Source organism: Meles meles, chromosome 12, assembly GCF_922984935.1.
Source record: "Meles meles chromosome 12, mMelMel3.1 paternal haplotype, whole genome shotgun sequence".
Classification (NCBI taxonomy): Eukaryota; Metazoa; Chordata; class Mammalia; order Carnivora; family Mustelidae; genus Meles; species Meles meles.
The window spans coordinates 82,099,592-82,119,196 of NC_060077.1; the positions used below are offsets into that span (position 1 = coordinate 82,099,592).

General features: G+C 33.9%; 1 protein-coding gene across 7 annotated transcripts in view; it reads left to right on the forward strand.

Annotated features, from left to right (window-relative positions):
• RELCH (RAB11 binding and LisH domain, coiled-coil and HEAT repeat containing) overlaps positions 1-19,605 on the forward strand; it is a 112,920-nt gene that overhangs the window by 29,031 nt on the left and 64,284 nt on the right. For 6 of the 7 annotated variants that reach the window (XR_006821021.1, XM_046024575.1, XM_046024572.1 and 3 more), the window contains exons 3-10: positions 3,207-3,278; positions 3,390-3,445; positions 3,546-3,659; positions 5,904-6,107; positions 6,209-6,300; positions 6,902-7,186; positions 10,237-10,312; positions 11,563-11,658. Coding sequence is in view for 6 of the 7 variants with exons in the window: in XM_046024575.1 (XP_045880531.1) it covers positions 3,207-3,278; positions 3,390-3,445; positions 3,546-3,659; positions 5,904-6,107; positions 6,209-6,300; positions 6,902-7,186; positions 10,237-10,312; positions 11,563-11,658 (995 nt within the window). In the remaining variant the exon portion in view is untranslated. The remainder of the gene's footprint in view (positions 1-3,206; positions 3,279-3,389; positions 3,446-3,545; positions 3,660-5,903; positions 6,108-6,208; positions 6,301-6,901; positions 7,187-10,236; positions 10,313-11,562; positions 11,659-19,605) is intronic. The other variant, XM_046024576.1, reaches the window with a different exon arrangement.

Consider the following 19,605-nt stretch of genomic DNA (forward strand, 5'->3'; position numbering starts at 1 on the left):
AAAAATGGGGAAGTGGTATTTTATTATGAAGTCAAATCACTTTATAGTAAAAAAAAAAAAAAAAGAAAAAAAAGAAAGAAAGAAAAGAAAGAAATCCAGGAAATTCTGACTGGAAAGAAGATGGTTTCATGTCTACTATGGGAAGGACCTTGACCTAGCCTTGTTGATTTGAACTCTTGAACAGTGAACAGGAATGGGAATGAGAAAGTATTTGACTCTTGTCATGTCCGAGTCACAGAAAAATTTTTCCAGAATAATGTTTTGAGTTTCGTGCCAAGATGATCAAAGACTAGCAAATATTTCAAGATAATATAGTGATATGTTGATTGGGACACAGGGGATTGCTTTTTTTTTTTTTTTTTCTGCTTTGAAATTTAACACTTTACCTTTCATGTAGTCATGAGAACATGATCTTTAAACATTCAGGTACTTCTAACAGTGTACTAGTATTCCATCCCCTGTTGGAAGATGGTAATTTCATCTAATCTAGAGATGCTTATACTGAAATTCATTAATTATTTTGGTAAGACTATAATATGTAATATTAGAATATACCTACATCTTTGCAGTTATTAGTTTAATTCCAATAAAATTGCTGTCAATAGGGTTAGACTAGTAGTAGAGGATTGAGATAGTGGAGTGAGCAGGTGGGTAGTTGGTTCCTACAGTTTTTTTGTTGTTGTTGTTTGTTTTTTTTTTTTGGCTTTTTTTACAAACATATACATCCTTAAACATTTTTATAAAGAATTAAAATATTTGAAAAATTCTTGGAGATTGTTTGGTACAATGCATCTCTTTATAGGATAATTAATTTTGATCTTTAATACAATATTTTTTAATAAAGAAGAGACAAATTCATATATATGTGAATATAGCTGTTCGGACCTTTCTTGTGAAACTTTCTCATGTAATTGTAATTACTTGATCATACTGTGCCTTTATAGCGATATGCTTATAGCTTCAAAGATATGCCTTTGTCTTTTAAAGTCTATATTGTATATTAAGAAACATGCAGCAGAGTGAATTCATTTTGATAAGCACTATCTTTTCAAAGCGTTAGTAATTTTTAGTGACATTTGGCAATGTATTTGTAGATGTGCATAAAAATATTAATTCTTGCCGTCTGACATGGGTTTTCTGGCTTTCTGTGCCTTGATCATTCAGTGTTTTGCTCTTAGTCACCTAAACTTTTCACCAATTGAATTTGAGTTTTTCACAGTTTGTGTTTTAACCCTTTTTTTTTTCAATTTATTTTTTTCATATTTCTATCATTCTGGTGCAGGCATTTCTGATCTGCAATTGTTCTGTAATATGTCTTAGTAAATTGTAAGTGATACTGAAAGCATAATACATGTACTGATTTTACCTAAGGTACCGTTAAATATTTTTAGATCAAAATCAATTACTTAGAACTTTGAAATTAAAAAAAGAAAGTAAACCTATTTTGTACTTACACACTGAATGTGTACAGTCTAACTTTAAAGACAAACTCTGTTTCCGGAAGTGTTTTAGGGAAAATGTTTAGCTTTGTTGCACAGAAATGTTTGCAGATCAGCATTGCTAACTACCAAAAGAGAAATAGTAACATACATGTCTTCTGACTTTTAGTTGTGCCTTCATGTTGCTGCAGTGAGACTCTGTGCATCAAAATAATTGGCCTTCGTGTACTAGATGTGATTCAATTACATCTTAAGTTTTTAATGAAAATGTGCAAACTGAGTGAATCCTAATTTTTCCATATATTTTTATAGCTTTGTTACCTCTGATAGCATCTCATTTGCCATCTTCTTTTTTCTGTTTATTAGTCAATCAGGAAAAAAAATTGCCATCTTTAAACTTTTTAATTTGCTAGTTTTTATGCAGAACTATTTAAATACCATAATTTTGTTTAATATCCAGTTGTGACAAAGATTACTTTATTTTCCCAGAGCTGTACTTCATGGAAATGGCCTTTTTCCCGACAGCTAAGCTTGCTTTTTCTTCAGAGCAATATTTATTACATATTTTAAAGAAAGTTGTCAGTTAAGACACATTTAGTTAAATCTTGCTGGCAATGAAACATTTTAAAGAGCTTTTAAAAATGTTTCCTCAATAGTCATGTTTATCTTTATCGTAACAAGAGAAGTCTTTGAGTTTCACTAGTTAGTTCTCTTAACACTAAGGGATACCTATTTGGAGAGTTACCAGAAACTTGGAAATCCTATTTAATTTTACATAGCATCCTTAGGTACCATACTTTTAGAATTGTACACATATACTTTAGGATGGTCTTAAAAAGAAATGAAAAAAAAAAAAACAAACTGTTTCAACCCTTTAGCTTTAAATAAAACCTAAAACCATAGGAACATTTTTAAAATTTTTTTTTAAATTTTATTTATTTATTTGACAGAGAGAGATCACGAGTAAGCAGAGAGGCAGGCAGAGAGAGAGGAGGAAGCAGGCTCCCCGCTGAGCAGAGAGCCTGATGTGGGGCTCGATCCCAGGACCCTGAGATCATGACCTGAGCCAAAGGCAGAGGCTTAACCCACTGATCCACCCAGGTGCCCCAGGAACATTTTTAAAGATATGTGTTTAACATATCTATGCTTGTTTGTAGATAGCATAAACTTTGTAGAAAAACTTAAAGCCATCCCAACATTTATTAAATATTTAAGCCATGTTCCTTCAACATCTTACTGAAGGGATATAGTCACTAATGTTTCTGTATATTGGTATATAACATTATTCTAGATAATGCATTTAAAGATGCCTTTTTCTTTTTTAATACTAAGGACTTCTTTAGGTATATTTGCTTGGACTTGATCTAAATTTTTGTTTTTCCCCTAAAATTATTTCACCTGAAAATATTCCATTGCATTTTCTTACCTACACTGAGTGAAGTACAAGCACCCAGATTACCAGTATTTTTATTTACCTAAATGAGAGTATGCCATAGATTTTATTTTTAAATAGAGCTATTCCCTGTCAGACAGCTAGAACGTTTGATAAGCAGTCCCCTGAATTCAAAAACTATGGAAAACATTCACCAGTTTGCTTGCAAACCAACTCTGCTGCATGCGTTCACAAATTTCATAAAGATTGCATGCTTTCTGTTTTCAATACAAATTGTATTTTTTTTCATACCCATCCTTGCTTTTTATTTTTTAATTTTGTTTCCCTTTTCTTGGTTGGATGCCTGTGTGTGTTTATTCCAAATCCCTGTCCAGTCCTGGAGTTTGAACTACGGAAAGCCAAGGAGACCATTCAGGCCCTCCGAGCCAACCTGACAAAGGCTGCAGGTGGTGTACATAAAACTTTTTTGAGACTTTTTCTACTTTGACAATGTAGAAGTAGCTGAGATATTTTCAGATGCAAAATAGTAAAGTGTTACTTATATTTTCTTCCACCAGAACACGAAGTTCCTTTACAGGAACGGAAAAATTACAAATCCAGTCCTGAAATTCAGGTAGGTGAATGACAGACCTAAAAATATCTTCCACATAAAATCGTAGCACAAGTATTGAAGAAAGGAAACTTATAATATTCTGTCTTCTTTTTGCCTGTAGGAACCAATCAAACCTCTTGAAAAGAGAGCTCTAAACTTCTTAGTCAATGAATTTTTATTGAAGAATAACTACAAGCTTACATCAATAACCTTTTCAGATGAAAATGATGATCAGGTAAAGTTGTTGTTGTTTTTTACAGTGATTTGTTTCCTTATTAACTTATAGTGTATTTATTTTCTCTTTCATCTAGTTTCTTTAATTTTTTAAGTCATACATACAGTAAAATTCTATAACACTAGTTACCAGACACTTCTCTGCCCACACAGTCTGGTATTCTTTTGGCCATGCTCCCATTGCCACACTCAACTATGTTGCTGTCTTACTCCCGCTACATCTGTATCTCTGCCTTCTGAATCTCCCCATTTTCCTGTCAGTCATCTCTCCTACCTACTGCTTTAACGCCTTCCTTATCAGTTCTAAATTTATAAGCACTCTCAACTTTGTTTTTAGCTTATCTTCTACCAGCATCTCCAGTGTTATCTTTTGCTTATTCATTATAATCTTGCCAAACAGAAGGACTCACATCCCCCTCAACATATCTGGTTCCTTCAGGGTTTTGTGCTTTTGTTCATTCTTACCCTTGTCTCTGAAATAATTGGTTCCCTTATCCTTTCATTGCCATGTGCCTTGTAAATACCTAAGCCTTTTCCAAGAGAGTACACAGGTCATCACCTTTCCAAAACCTTTCCTTCTACCTCAATACAGAAACTGACTCCTTTCTCTGAATTCTTCACAGCTCTTTACTTATTATATCTGTAATACTAAAAAGTGTACCTATTTATGTCCTCACTCTTGAATTGTGAAAGCCCCTGAGTGGAGACAATATATATTCTTTCTTCTAAGCACATGGTAGATAGCTAATAAATGTTTGATGAATATAGATGGATAAATGGACATTTGAATAATATGTGTAGTAGTCATTTAGTAACTGTTTTTAAAAGCTTAAATTTGGGGGCACCTGGGTGGCTCAGTGGGTTAAGCCTCTGCCTTCGGCTCAGGTCATGGTCCCGGGGTCCTGGGATCAAGCCCCGCATCGGGCTCCTTGCTCAGCAGGGAGCCTGCTTCCCTTCCTCTCTCTCTGCCTGCTGCTCTGCCTACTTGTGATCTCTCTCTCTCTCTGTTAAATGAATTAAAAAAATCTTTATTTAAAAAAAAAAAACTTAAATTTGTTTAGTTCTTATTGTAGGCCAAGCACTTTGTTAAGTTCTTAATAGACATTTTATTTTATCCTTACAAAAACCCTAAGAGGTGAGTATTATATCCATTTTACAGATGGCCTGTTTCAGTTTCAAATTAATTTACAACAATGATAAACAGAGCAAATATGAATTTCACCTTAGGTCCGATTTCTCCAAAGCCCCCACTTTTAATACCTGCCTTATATTTGCCTCAGATTTAATCCTCAATAATGGCTATTTTCATTATTCAAATAAAGCTTCGAAGGAATAAAAAAGTCATATTTAGAACATTCAAATGAATATGCCATAGTTTCTCAAAGTGGACTTCCCAAATAAATTATAAATAAATAAGTTGCAAGATATCAAATTAATACTAAATTTTGATGTATTAGAGAAAGAAAGAATGGTAGGACAATATATTTGCATAAATTAATTACTGTGATTAATCTAGAATTTTATAAAGCTCTTCAAAAAATCTTTGCTCATAGAGTGCTTAAGGTGCTATGCCTTTTTGAACTTTAGTAATAAAATTGTATTAGACTGAATTCAAGAGAATGTTTTATATACAACAGATTGAAGAACAGCTGTTTGGATTCTGAAAATTGTCAGAAGCACTTTTAATAATATAAATTAGATTCAAACAGCTATAGCAAAAAGGCAAGGAGATTAAATTGCTTGCTTACCCACAAGAGATTACACTAAATATATATAGGTTAGAATAATAAAGGAGGAACGAAATTAATGCTGTCAATTAGTTTACTTTTAAATAATGGGTACAACTTACAAACTAAGATTTTTCTTAATATAGACATGTTTTTGACTTCATGCAAATATTTAAGTATATTTTACAAGCTTGAAAATTAACACAATCTTGAAACTTAAGAGTTTACATTTTTGAGAGATTTAATAACAAGATTAAATGTGCAACATTTTGACATCTAAGACAGTTAAACCTGTTTACCTAGAACATCAGGAAACTTACAAGAATAATATTAGACAGTGGAAGATGTAAGTTTAACAATGATGTTTTCACACTTGGAACATACACTTTGACATTACAACAAAACTATGATTGTGTTGGGGTCTCAAGATATTTCCTATAAGGAATAAAGTGAATCTCAAAAATGCAGGGTAAAATTTCTTCAAGTTTTTTTCAGTATTATTATTATTTATCTTTTAGGATTTTGAACTCTGGGATGACGTAGGATTAAACATTCCAAAACCTCCAGACTTACTGCAACTCTACCGGGATTTTGGAAATCATCAAGTCACTGGGAAAGATCTTGTGGATGTGGCGAGTGGTGTAGAAGAAGATGAATTAGAGGCTCTTACACCAGTTTTAGGCAGCCTTCCTACAAGCCTTGAAACTCCTCAGACTGTAGAGGTGAGCAGCATTAACTAGTCAAATCCACAAAAAGTATTTAAATTGTGTAAAAGCATGCTATGAGATCTTGAGTTTCTGTTTTTCTCCCATTTTGATTTTAGAACTCCTTGCTAGTACAGAAATTAGAAGATAAAATTAGTTTATTAAATAGTGAGAAATGGTCTTTGATGGAGCAAATCAGAAGACTTGAAAGGTTAGTACTTAATCATCATTTCTTAAAAAAAAACCTCTTAAAGTTTTTTTAAAAATTGACAGATTATATAAATATATAAGATAATATTTCAGTTGTAGACATAATTTTTCATATTCTGATACTTCTAAAGAAAGTCTTGTATTTGTTTTAAATATTTAATATGCTCTTTTCCCCAAAAAATGTTATTAAGTCATTGTAGTAATCATGTAATTGGTTCCCCATGGTTGTGTCAGCATTAATAAAATAACTTCTTCACACGAATGTTGTAAATATTTCCCACTGATTATTTCATTTAATTCTTATTATAATCCTGTGGGTTAGATAGAATTATTCCCATTTTGCAAATACAGAAAGGAAAGTTAAATGCCAATTCAAAACAGAGTTTATAAGGCCATTTTTATGCTTCATTGATAGTTTGTAGTTACACTTTTAGATATATGAAGCATTCCTTTATATAGTACCGAAAAGCTTAATCAGTTGCTAAACAGTTTTCTATCAATATGTTATACTTTTAATGCATGAAACCTAGTATGAGGTTTATGCTATTGCCAAAGTTTTAAGAATATAGTTGTTCTCTGATAATTTCTCTTTCTTTCTACAGTGAAATGGACTTCCTCAAAAATGAACACTTTGCTATCCCAGTAGTTTGTGACTCTGTTCAGCCTTCTTTGGATCATAAAGACTCTGAAGACAGTGGACAGAATCCAGTTATAAGTAGCTCAGACAAGCAAAAAGACAAAGATATCAATCTTTCAAAGTCAGATGAAGTTGATTCCACTATTCCTAAGGAGAATTTCCCAAATTCTGTCCCCAGGAGAGAAAAAGAAGAAATGCCATCTTCTTCTCCATCAAGTAAAAACACGGTCCATTTTGATAAACCTAATAGGTTAGTATGCAACGTATGTTTGGAAATGTATCTTTCAGTTATTTTAATACCTTGCAAAACTGGAAGAGCTTCATTTCTTGTTTTGCAGGTCAGATGTATGAATTTTTACATTTGGCATGAACTTAACACAAGATACATGTCTCAAAAACATATCACAAAGTAATTGCGGTTCAGTTACGTTAAAGAGGGTTAAAACATAAATGGGGTATCTTCTATCTTAGCAGAGTACTTAAACCCACAAAATAATATGTATGTTCTATGTGCTATAAACACAGCCAGTGTTTTTTGGTTTTTTTTAAGATTTAATTATTTATTTGAGAGAGGGAAAGAGAGCGTGCACGTGTACAGAAGCGGGAGGGGCAGAGGAAGAGGAGCAAGAATATGAAGCAGACTCCCTGCTAAGCACAGAGCCAGTACAGGGCTCCATCTCACAATCCTGAAATCACAACCTGAGCCGAAACCAAGAGTCGACACTGAACCAGCTGAGCCGCCCAGGCGCCCCTGTATCCAATGATTTTTACCTTTTCTCTGTTCAGTCATTAACAGACTCAGTAGAAGGTTTTGGTACTGCATAGTTACCAGTGTAAACAGGGGAATTATTTCTGCTCCTAGTCCTTTTTCCTGTGTCTGCTTCAATTATTAATACTGTATCATTAGTCTTCTCTTGATTCATTTACTTAATTTTTATGGGTCTCAGTCATTGAAATCAGATACCTGATGATATCTGCCAGGTGGTACCTGCCCTTTATGATCAGGTTTTCTAATGGAGGAGACAAAATATAATTTAAAAATTTTTTAGGTTGTCATGTTAAAAAATTGTTTTGAGAAAGGAATATTTACTCTGCTCTTTTCTTACATTCTAAGCACAGTTCTAAATTCTTTCTGTATCCTAACTTATTTCATCTTCACAAATATCCTGTGGTGCGATTCTGAACCACAAGTCAGTCATGCTTCCTCCTTCTATTAAACAGACAGGTATTACACCTAGTGTTGGGAGATTGGAAAGTACGACTGATTTCTTTTAGATTGAGAGGTACTTACTGTTGGTAAGAAGTATCTTTTTTTTTAAACAAATCTTTCCATTGATGCACCACAACTTTTTGTATACCTACTAAGCCGCATTTTTCTTTAGGGTATTAGAGAGGTTACAAAGTTGAAGTACATATGGCCCAGTCATCAAAATGTATTTTTTCTAGTATGGGTGAGATAAAGTCAAAAATCCAAGTTACAGTACTCAGCAATAATGGCATTTGTAGTAGTCCTTTAGTGTTTAGGAGTACCTCCATATATCTCTTTTGATATACAAAGCCACTTTCTGGAGAAAGATGGTTATTAAATATGTTCAACTAATTTTTAGCTCTTAACTATGTGCTAGGCAGTGTTAACAAGTAATATAATGGAAGGCAAAACATGTGGTAACCCCTTCAGTCACGAACATTATAGTATGAGAGAGCCAACAGTCAGACAATCTTAATAAAAGTATGAAAAATAGTAATATAAGAGAAGTTCAGCTTTCTTTAGGAACAACAGTCAGGACACCTAACCTAGTCATCAGAACAGGGAAGTTTTCAGGGAAGAAGTGTCTAACCTGAGGCCTGACAACTAAATAGAAGTTAACCAAACTAAGATGTAGGAGGAAGAGTGTTCTCATCGAGAAAGGATAGCATGGGGGCACCTGGGTGGCTCAGTGGGTTAATCCTCTGCCTTTGTTTCAGGTCATGGTCTCAGGGTCCTGGGATCGAGCCCCACATCGGGCTCTCTGCTCAGTGGGGCACCTGCTTCCTCCTCTTTCTGCCTGCCTCTCCACCTACTTGTGATCTCTGTCTGTCAAATAAATAAAGTCCTTAAAAAAAAAAAAAAAAGAAAAGAAAGGATAGCATGTGCTATGGGAATACCACACATTTTGGGGAACTAAGAATTTAGTAAGGTTTAAGCAAAGGCTAAGTCATATAAGCCATGTTAACTCATTTTAGAGAGCTGAGACATGATGGTATGTATCTAAGTTTTAGAATGAGTCCTCTAAGGTAGAGGTGTTGGAGGGCAGCAAGATGGGAGGAAAGAAGACTATAATAGGGCATCTCTTAGAAGAATCCGGGTAAGCAATGATTTACGCCTGACTTGTGTTAGAAAGAAGTAGGTAGAATGTAAGATAGTTAGAAGGTAAAAGCTTGATTGAATTTGGGGTTAAATGAAAGGGAAAGATAAAGGCTGATTTGTGGTTTCTGGGTTGGTTGATTAGATGGATCATGGCTGTTCCACTGAAAGAATATGGGAGAAGGAACATGGATGAGCAAATCGACTTAAGCTTTGGTACATTACTGTCTATGATCATAGAAATTACTGAATCACTTTGTAGTATGTATTCTAAATGACCTCTGTTTTGTAACTTTTAGGGTTAGACCTTTTCTTTGTGGATTGAACACATACAGCACAACTTAGTCATATTTTTATGAATACTACTACATAGAAACTAGTGTCATTTTGGAGATACGAATGTTTTAAACTCATTTTTTAAACATTAAAAAGTTAATATTTTCAATTACAAAAAATACATTATACTGTGAAGGCTGACTGAGTCTCTGCCTCATTTATCTCTGATTTTTACCTCTTTCATGTGGGCTTCTAATATTAAGGTTTATCATTATCATTAGAGAGGTCTGCAAAACTAATTCCTGCCAGCACCTTTGTATCCACTGTTTACTTTTCTGGGACCAGAGAGAATTAGGGAGAAAAAAGTCCTCGTTTCAGATTTTGCAAATACTTTCTGTAATCATTGACCTGTTCTACATTTCAGGTTTGATCTGTTGATATTTATGGCTGTTTGTTCATATAACATCAAACTTTTTAAAAATCAGTTATTGCTAATTTTTTCCCCCTCTGTAATTCTCTAGGGAAGTATCCTTCAAGTCATTGTTGGTTGAAAAATCCAGTTAGCATTTGTGGGGCAGTATTAATGCAGGTTTCGGAGTTATAACATGCAACTTACCTTCTCCTACGTGCCAGTGGTAACTGTTTGGTATTGTACCCTTTTCATCCAATTTTTCTTCTAGGAAATTGTCTCCTGCTTTCCACCAAGCTCTACTCTCTTTTTGTCGAATGTCAGCAGATAGCCGTTTAGGATCAGAGGTAAATTACATATTCTTGGAACTGTCTTAAAATATTTGGTTTTTCTTCTCAGTGTCTGATCCAAAAGCAGCTGTGATAAGACTCCATTTCAATAACATCTATTTTTTTAAGTAGTGCTCTAAGAAATAATTCCTAAAATTTTAAACTTTTAAGAAAGGTAGTTGATTATTTCTGGCCTTTCAATTAAAGTTTGGTTTAGTATTAAAGTGACCTTTTGTAGTCTATGTTTAATTTGTTATGTCTGATATATGGTAATATGCCTCTTTTGGGTATAATTTGGAAACCAGTATAAGTATACATATTGTTTATATTTCAGTTATTTTTAGATCACTCCATTATTTCATTAGGCGTGGTTATCTTTTTTTTTTTCGTAAAATTTTATTTATTTGAGAGAGAGAGATCACAAGTGTGGTGGAGGGGCAGAGGGAGACCAAGAAGCAGACTCCCCACTGAGCAGGGAGCCCCACAATGCTAGACGATACTAGGCTGAATCCCAGGGCCTGAGATCATGACCTGGGTTGAAGACAGTCGCTTAACTGACTGAGCCACCTCGGTGCCCCAGGAGTGGTTATCTTTGATGGCTGAGTTTGTTAGCTCTCAGATTAGTTTTCCCCGAGTGCTTTGTAATTGTTGGAGGCTCATCTTGACAGGATATTTTATTATTTTTTTCTATCTTTATACTCACTCTTCCCCTTTTCAGTTGTTGTTTTGTGGTTGATTCCACTCAACCTCTTGTGGGCTTCAGTTTCTCAATGTCATTGCTAATAGAAAAGAGCTAGAGGATGGTTTGGTTACATTTCTGGCAATCCTCACAGCAAGAGTAGGTTGGCCTCCGGGGCCACCTCCTGTATGCAGCTTCACTCTACCAGCTCTCACCGTAGGCATAGATCCAAGCCCTGTAGGGCATCTTTTCAAGAATAAAAGAAAAACCGCTGAAGCTGCGTCTGTCCTATGTTATCTGTAGTTGTTCCCAGAACTGCAGCCTAGTAGGGCTCCTTGGATTCCCCCTTGCTGCTTCCTGGTGTTTTCAACCCATTTCATGCTTACAGAAATGTTTATCCTATGTGGAACACAGTTCTTGTTCTTGTTGATGGGGATGTCCTTGTTACTGCCATTACCATCAGCAGATGGAATTTTGGATGCGTGCTTGGAGCAGAGGTGGCAGGGTCTAAAGCAGGTTCTAAACTTCAAGAACCATCATTCATGGAAGTTCTACACCGTCATCATTTATTAATTCTTTGGTTTTCTAGGTGTCTCGGATTGCAGACAGTGAGAAGAGCGTTATGTTAATGCTGGGGCGTTGCCTGCCACACATCGTTCCTAATGTGCTGTTGGCAAAGAGAGAGGTGAGACACACAGAAGTCTTATCATCCCAGTAATTCCATCATGTTGTCCATTTTCTGTCATTTTGAAGTTTAGTGTTATATTTTTATTTTGTTAAAGTCTATAGTTGCAATCATATTCTTACTTTTGTGCATGCATCTCTGCTCCTAGAGAATGGTTTTACACCTCTGTCAGGTGAGTTCAGTAAAACTGCATGGTATTCATGTTTTTCCGATTGTGCTTAAAGCATCATTAGCTCCTGCAACACTAACTATTACTGTAGGTCCATTTATATGCCATGAATACTGTATGTTTTTTACATTGCCAGTTAACTAATTTATCTCTGCTTTTGATACGATATGCTTGATATGTATACAAAAATAGACCCTCTTCATAGTGAAAATTAACTGGGACTAATAATATAGCTTTTTTCCTAAATGTACTTGTAATGACCTTATAAATGTTAGTTTTATTATATTTGTTTGTCAATAATCACACTTGTCTTACAATGATAGGATAGTTATAGTATTGACAATAACTTTTGAAAGTACCTTCTTTTTCTTTTCTTGTAGTTAACTCTGTTACTGATAGATGCTTAAAATATCCAAAATACAGTAGCCAATATCTTTTAGTACAGATAGCCTCTGTTATGAGCCATAGTATAAGGAGTTATCTTTAGAGTTGTATTTAGCTGCGAAAAGAGCAATAAAAAGTTATCCATAATCTAATTTAAGTGACAGTGGATGATTTATTTGTAACCAAGTTTAATAATTTATTTGAACTATTCAATTTATAAAAATGACTTTCAGTTAACAAAATATTTTTTATAAAAAATGGGTTAAGAATATTTTAGAATATATCCTATAAGTCTTCTGTTAGTCTCTTAATATTTACCTGATTTCAATCATAATTCTTGGGACCTACAGTATGATAGGTACACAATGCATTGGCAAAACCCATATAAAGCTTATCCTTAATTATCCGTTTAGCACAAGAAATTTGTACTGATCCTCAAGAAAACTTATATGTAGAAACTTACATGTAAAACTTATATTAAAAATGCTTATTCCTGTAGGTGTTTTGAATTGAAAAATTTAAAAGACTGTTTTCTTACTGGTGGTTTTATTTTACCTAATATATAAAAATAGTTGTGAGATATTCTTAAGTGTGGAAGATTCCTGTATCTTGAAGGATCAGTGTCCAATTTCAGATTGTTTTGCAGTTCTGCCTGGCAGAATGGTGTTTGAGCTTCTTTTCCTTTTTTAGCTTGTAACATAATCCATGCAATGCATTAATGTTTGCATCCCTTTTACTATGTTTCCTTAATATAATATTTAAAATAGCACAGAAACCTAATTGTTATGAGATGCAGTTTAAGCCTTATTTTAATTTTCCCTTTTTTTATCATAAAAGATTCTACCACTAAAATCTGATTGTACTGCATGAAATATTTATAAATTTGCAACATCAGTAATCAGATACACTATATATATAAATATATATGTAACCATATATATTTATACATATACACATTTCGTTTGTGGTATGATGTTTACTTTTATGGCTGGTTTAAGTTTTTTGTATTTAAAAATATATATACTTATAATTTAATGAAGGAAGTGATGGTTTATCTTTGTTGATTTAATTATTTGTACATTATTCTATTTTATCAGAAAATTTACCATTTATAATATATCAAAGGTGTATTCTCTTGAAATTAAATTGATAAATAATGAAGTTTATCTTGGTTTGGTTTGAAACCAATCCCAGGGCATGAAAGGACAAAACTTCTATTTCATTTCATGCTTTGATATTAGATTACCTTTATTTAATATTTCACCTTAATTCCTTAAATACATATTTTTAAAAAGGTCTTGTGATTAAAGGATTAATACTTTGATTTTTTCTCAAGTTTTATATAATCTTTTATCAGGATAAGCCTTTTTATTAATATGTAAATACAAGTAAAGTGCCCTTCAGTAAACTGGTCATAGTAATATCCTAGCTGGTTATATAAATAAATCATTAGAAACTTGATTTAAGGTTTTGGTTAAGTAACACATTTACATGGTTAACTTCTTTTAATATAAAAAGATAAACAGCAAAAACTCTTCCCTTGTCACTGAGCCACCATTCCACATGCAGTAAATGTTATTAGTTTCTAGTATATTCTGTTAAGTCCTTTGCCCATTTTTTAATTAGGTTGTTTGTCTTTGTTTTTGAGTTGTAAGAGTTCTTACAATTCTGAATATTAAGTCCTTATTTTATATATGATTTGCAAATATTTCCTTCCATTTGGTAAGTTGTCTTTTCACATTTTTGATAATGTCCTTTGATGGACATTTAAATGTTTTTCTTTTGTTGCTTGTGTTTTTGGTGTCAAATCTAAGAATCTCTTGCCAAGTCTGAGGCCAAGAAAATTTATCCCCTATGCTTCTTTCTAATAGTTTATAGCTTTAGCTCTTATATTTAGGTCATTGATTCATTTTGTATTTGTATATGGAATAAGGCACGGGTCTATTTTTATTCCTTTCATGTGATTGTCCAGTTGTCCCAGCACTAGTTGTTGAAATGTTTCCCCATTGAATAGTCGTGGCACCTTTGTCAAAAATCAGTTGTCTGCAGATGTTTGGATTTATTTCTAGACTTTCAGTCCTGTTCTGTTGGTCTTTATGTTTATCCCTATGCCTGTACCAACCACACTATTTTGATTACTGTAGCTATGTACTAAGTTTTGAAATTGGAAAGTAATAATTCTCTAAGTTTTTATTCCTTTTTCAATACTGTTTACCTTTTCAAGGCCCCTTGAAGTTCCATAGGAATTTGATATTCCACTTTCATTCTGCAGTAAACATCATTGGAATTTTGATAGGAATTGCCTTGTATTTTATAGATCACTTTAGGGAGTACTGCCATTCTTTTTTTTTTTTTTTTTAAGATTTTATTAATTTATTTGAGAGAGAGAGTGAGAGAGGAGGTGAGGGACAGAGGGAGAAGCAGACTGCCTGCTGAGTGATGCTAGGCTCACTCCCCGGACTCTGGGATCATGACCTGACTGGGGATGAATGCAGACACTTAACCACCTGAGCCACCCAGACACCCAAGGAGTACTGCCATTCAAATGGCAGTAATTCTTCCAATTCATGAACATGGGATTCTTTTCATTTATTTATGTCTTTAATTTTTTTCAGCAGTGTTTTGTAGTTTTCTATGTAGAAGTCCTTCACTTGTTTATTTTAGTTTTTTTTTTTAAGGTTTATTTATTTTAGAGAGAAAGAGGGTACATGTGTGGGTGTGAGAGGAGCAAAGGGAGAGAATCTTTCAGGCAGTCTCCTTGCTTAGCACGGAGCCTAACACTAGGCTCCTTCCCTTGACCCATGAAATCACAGCCTGAGCCCAAAGAGTCTGATGTTTAACCTACTGGGCCACCTAGGTGCTCCTTTTGTTACTTTTTTCCCCCTCCACTTCCTTGTTTTAATTTATTCTTAAGTATTTTATTGTTTTTGGATGGTATTGTAAATGGAATTTCCATTCAGATTGTTCATTGCTGGTTTATAGAAACAGAACTGATATTTGTGTGGTAATCTCTTACCTTGCAACTTTGTTGAATTAGTTTATTAGTTTTGGTAGTTTTTTTGTGCATTCTAATGTGCTCTTCTTTATCTGGAGTGACATCTATAAATCTTCCTTTCCAATTTTGGATGACTTTTATTACTTTCTCTTGCTTAGTTTCTCTAGGTAGGACTTAGAGTACAATGTTGAATAGCAGTGTTTTGAGAAAACGTATTTTTTGTCTTGTTCCTGATTTTATGGGGAAACTTCAGTTTTTCATCATTGAGTATGATACTGGGTATGGATTTTTCATAAATGCCTTTTATCATATTAAGGAAGTTTTCTTCTTTTCATAGTTTGCAGTGTTCTTATCATGAAAGGATGTTGAATTCTGTCAGATGCTTTTTCTGCATCAATTGAGATGATAGTTATTTTCCCTTTGTTCTACTGATGTAGTATAATATGTTATTGATTTTTCATACATTGAGCCACCCTTGCATTCCTGGGATAAATCCCACTAGGTCTCAGTGTATAATCCTTCTCATGTATTGTTGGATTGGGTGTTAGTATTTTTTTGCACATTTTTGCATCTAAAAATTTGTGATATATATTGGTCTATAGTTTTGGGGTTTTTTTTGTTTGTTTGTTTGTTTTTTAAAGATTTTATTTATTTATTTGACAGAGAGAGATCACAAGTAGGCAGAGAGGCAAGCAGAGAGAGTGAGAGGGAAGCAGGCTCCCTGCCGAGCAGAGAGCCCGATGCGGGACTCGATCCCAGGACCCTGAGATCATGACCTGAGCCGAAGGCAGTGGCCTAAACACTAACAGAATTGCCTGGCCTAACATCTGGTCTATTCTTGAGAATGTTTCATGTGCACTTGAAAAATAAATCTTTTGCTGTTGTCAGGGTGTTTTATATATGTCTATGGATTTAATTATTTTATAGTATTCAGATCTTCTGCTTCCTTACTGATCTGTTTAGTTGCTCATCCATTATTGAAACTAGGGAATTGAAGTCTCCACATACTATAGCGCTGTGTTGTATTTTTTCAGAAATATTTTGTGCCTGTAACCAAACTCAAATACATGATCTTTCTTCCATGACTTACACAAATGGTACTACACTTCTACGTACTATTCTTTACTTTGCTTTTTTTCCATTTAACATTATATTTTTGTATCACTCTATGTCAGTATATAAAGAACTTCCTTGTTCTTAAGGCTGCATAATACCTAGTTTTTTTTATAGTCTTTTAAACGTGTTTTAAATTAGTGTTTTCAGACTTTATTGGCCACACTTAGTAAGACATTTTATGTGATGTGCCAGTATATAATACATGTATATAATTAAAATGAAAGTTTGACAAACCAGTGTTGCCTTTACTAATTATGAAAAATTAAAATAGTAGACAATCAATATCAAGCATAATTTTATAAATATTTTTAAACAATAATGCCTAAGTATACAATAAAGAAAAGAATGCTTTTCACAATAAATGAAACAAGACGGGATAGGGAGGGAGACAAACCATAAGAGACTCTTAATCTCACAAAACAAACTGAAGGGTTGGGTGGGGGGTGTTGGGCCTAGGGAGAGGGTGGTGGGGTTATGGACATTGGGGAGGGTATGTGCTATGGTGAGTGCTGTGAAGTGTGTAAACCTGGTACTCACAGACCTGTACCCCTGGGGCTAATAATACATTATATGTTAATAAAAAAATTTAAAAATTTAATAAAAAAAAAGAATGCTCTTCACGATCCATTTAATTGGTTTTTGACCCATTGTTTTAAAGGGAGTGACATAAAATTTAATTAAAGCTATCTAATAAATTAAACGTTTTATTTTTTATAAAAGTGGAAAGCACAATGAATATAAATGTTAGTGTTATTTGTTTTGTTTTTCAAAAGAAAAGTAACAGACTCGTTAAATCTTTAGGTCACAATTATTACATTTTTTACATTTAATATACCATAATGTTTCAAATCTAAGATGCCATTAATTATAACAATTATGCCCCTTTAAGAAAGAAGAAGTCCCATGAAATTATAACATTTTCCATTATAAGGTACACCCCAATTTTAGAGATAATAAAAAGTGAAAAAAAATTTCCTCCTATCTACTGTTAAGTAATGGTAATCTTTTTTAAAAAGTATTTCAGAAAAAAAAAAGGTATTTCAAAAGACCTACTTGCCTGTTGATTTGGGGAGGAAAAAAAATCATGAACAAATTTTCTATTTGTGGCTTATGTAGTAGTTCATCTTAATGGGTTCATTGAAGAACTTGAATCTTTCAAACCAAATTACAGAATAAATGTATGTATATAGGCTAAAGAAGTTGATTTTTCATAGTCTCTGCTTTAAATGCACTTGAAGGGAAAATTCTGTAATTTAAAAATAAGAATTCATAACAGATTACTTCTAAAAGCATTTTTAAATAATACATCTAAATTTAATTTTTATTTTCATTCTATGCCAAGGAAAGCTGACTCGGAAAAGCAAAGGAGAAGTCTGGGCCTGGAATGGGGATGAGCAAGTGGAAATGGGGAATGAGTCCAAGCTTTCTTTTTGAGATGTTGAAATTGTTCCAAAATTAGATTGGTGGTAGTTGCACGACTCTGCATATTCTAAAACCACTGAATGTACACTTGAATTTTTATGATATATAAAATATGTCTCATTAAGCTAGGGGAAAAAGGGGCAAAGGAGAGAACCAATTCCCTAAAAAAATTTTTTTAATTTTTATTTATTTATTTTTGAGAGAGTGAGAGCACCACATGAGCAGAGGGAGGAACAGGGGGAGAGAAAGGGAGATAATCTCAGCAGACTGCGCCCTGAGCACAGAGCTTGTGAAGGGACATAATCCCATGACCTCAAGACCACGACCCAGCTGAAACCAAGAATCTGACCCTTAAATGACTCAGCCACCCTGGTGCCCCTTCCTAAAAGTTTTAAATGTAGTATTGTCTCTAAAGATCTGCCTGTCTTCTGAGAAACCAAACTTCACTCATTCATGTTTGCTCCATGATGCATTTTTTAACTTAGGAGTAATAATAGCCCAGGTAATTATAACTATATGAGACTGGTAGGAAAAGGTTTCACTTCTACCCTTCTAGGTTCTTTAGCTAGTCTAATAATGAAATTAACATAGGACAGATTCGCAGGAGAAAAATTAATTCAATTACCTGTGTATATAGGGGCCCCATAGCAATACAAGACCCAAGGACAAGCTGGGCCATTAGGCTTACATGCCGTCTTGAACTGATGGTGTAAGAACAGGGAGGAGGGTGATTCACAGGACAGAAGAGCAGATGTTTGGTAGTTAGGTGTTTATCTTTTCATATAGATAAGTCATTCAGATAAAATACCTGTTTCTTGGAAGTAGCTCTCTTTTTGGGCCAGGCCCCCTATCTAAATTCTTTTTGGTAGTTTAAAGAAGAGGTGAAAGTTTTTCTTGGGTCTGCTGGATCTTGATTGCCTTCAGCTCAAAATAGTCTACATGCCAAAATGGGATATTTTGGGAAGACTTGTTCTGAACCCCTTCAAGAGTTATAGAAAAGAATAGGAGATAAGTAAAGTAAAATAGGTAGTATGGTGAAGTAGATAAGATTTGCCCATCTCCTTTACCTGTTTAATGTGTGTTTTTATGTGTAGGTTAATTTTGGAAGTAAATCACATGCTCTTTAGCAGTATCTTTTTTTTTTTTTTTTTTTTTTTAAGATTTATTTTGGAGAGGTGTGGGGAGGAGTAGACTCCCTGCTGAATGTGCAGGGAGCCCAACGTGGGGCTTGATTTCATGACCTGAGCTGAAGGCAGATGCTTAACCAATTGAGCCCAGGTGCCCCAGCAGTATCAGGGGTTTAAAGTCATTCACGTATTTTAATTAGGCTTCCTGAAGGTTGAACCTTAGGAATAATTCTAAGATAGATAATAATAAGCCTTAGATAATAATTTTGAGAATCGATACTTTAGGGACCCTTGAAGTATAGAACTTTTCCAGAGGTGAGTAATCTTTTTATTTCTTATGTGAGTCTTTGTAATGTCCTTCCTTTCTTTTCCTTCCCTCCCTCCTTCCTTTCTTTCTTTATTTCTTTTAATTTTTTTAAGTAAGCTCTATGCCCATCATGTGACTTGAACTCAGAACCCAGAGATCAGGAGTCTCATGCTCTACCAACTGATCCAACCAGGCACCCCTCTTTCTTTTTTAAATGTATTACTGTCAATACCCTGACAAATTTCAACTGGAAATCTAAATCAGAGGGTGTACCCTTATTATAATTTGAATTTAAATTGTAATTTGGTATTGCTTAATATCTAGGCAAAAGACAAAATGGAAAATTTTAAGATAATAGCTACCTAAAATTTTTAAATGAAGCTTTATTTATAGGAAATAATTTAATGGAAAAATGAGGGCAAGCAGT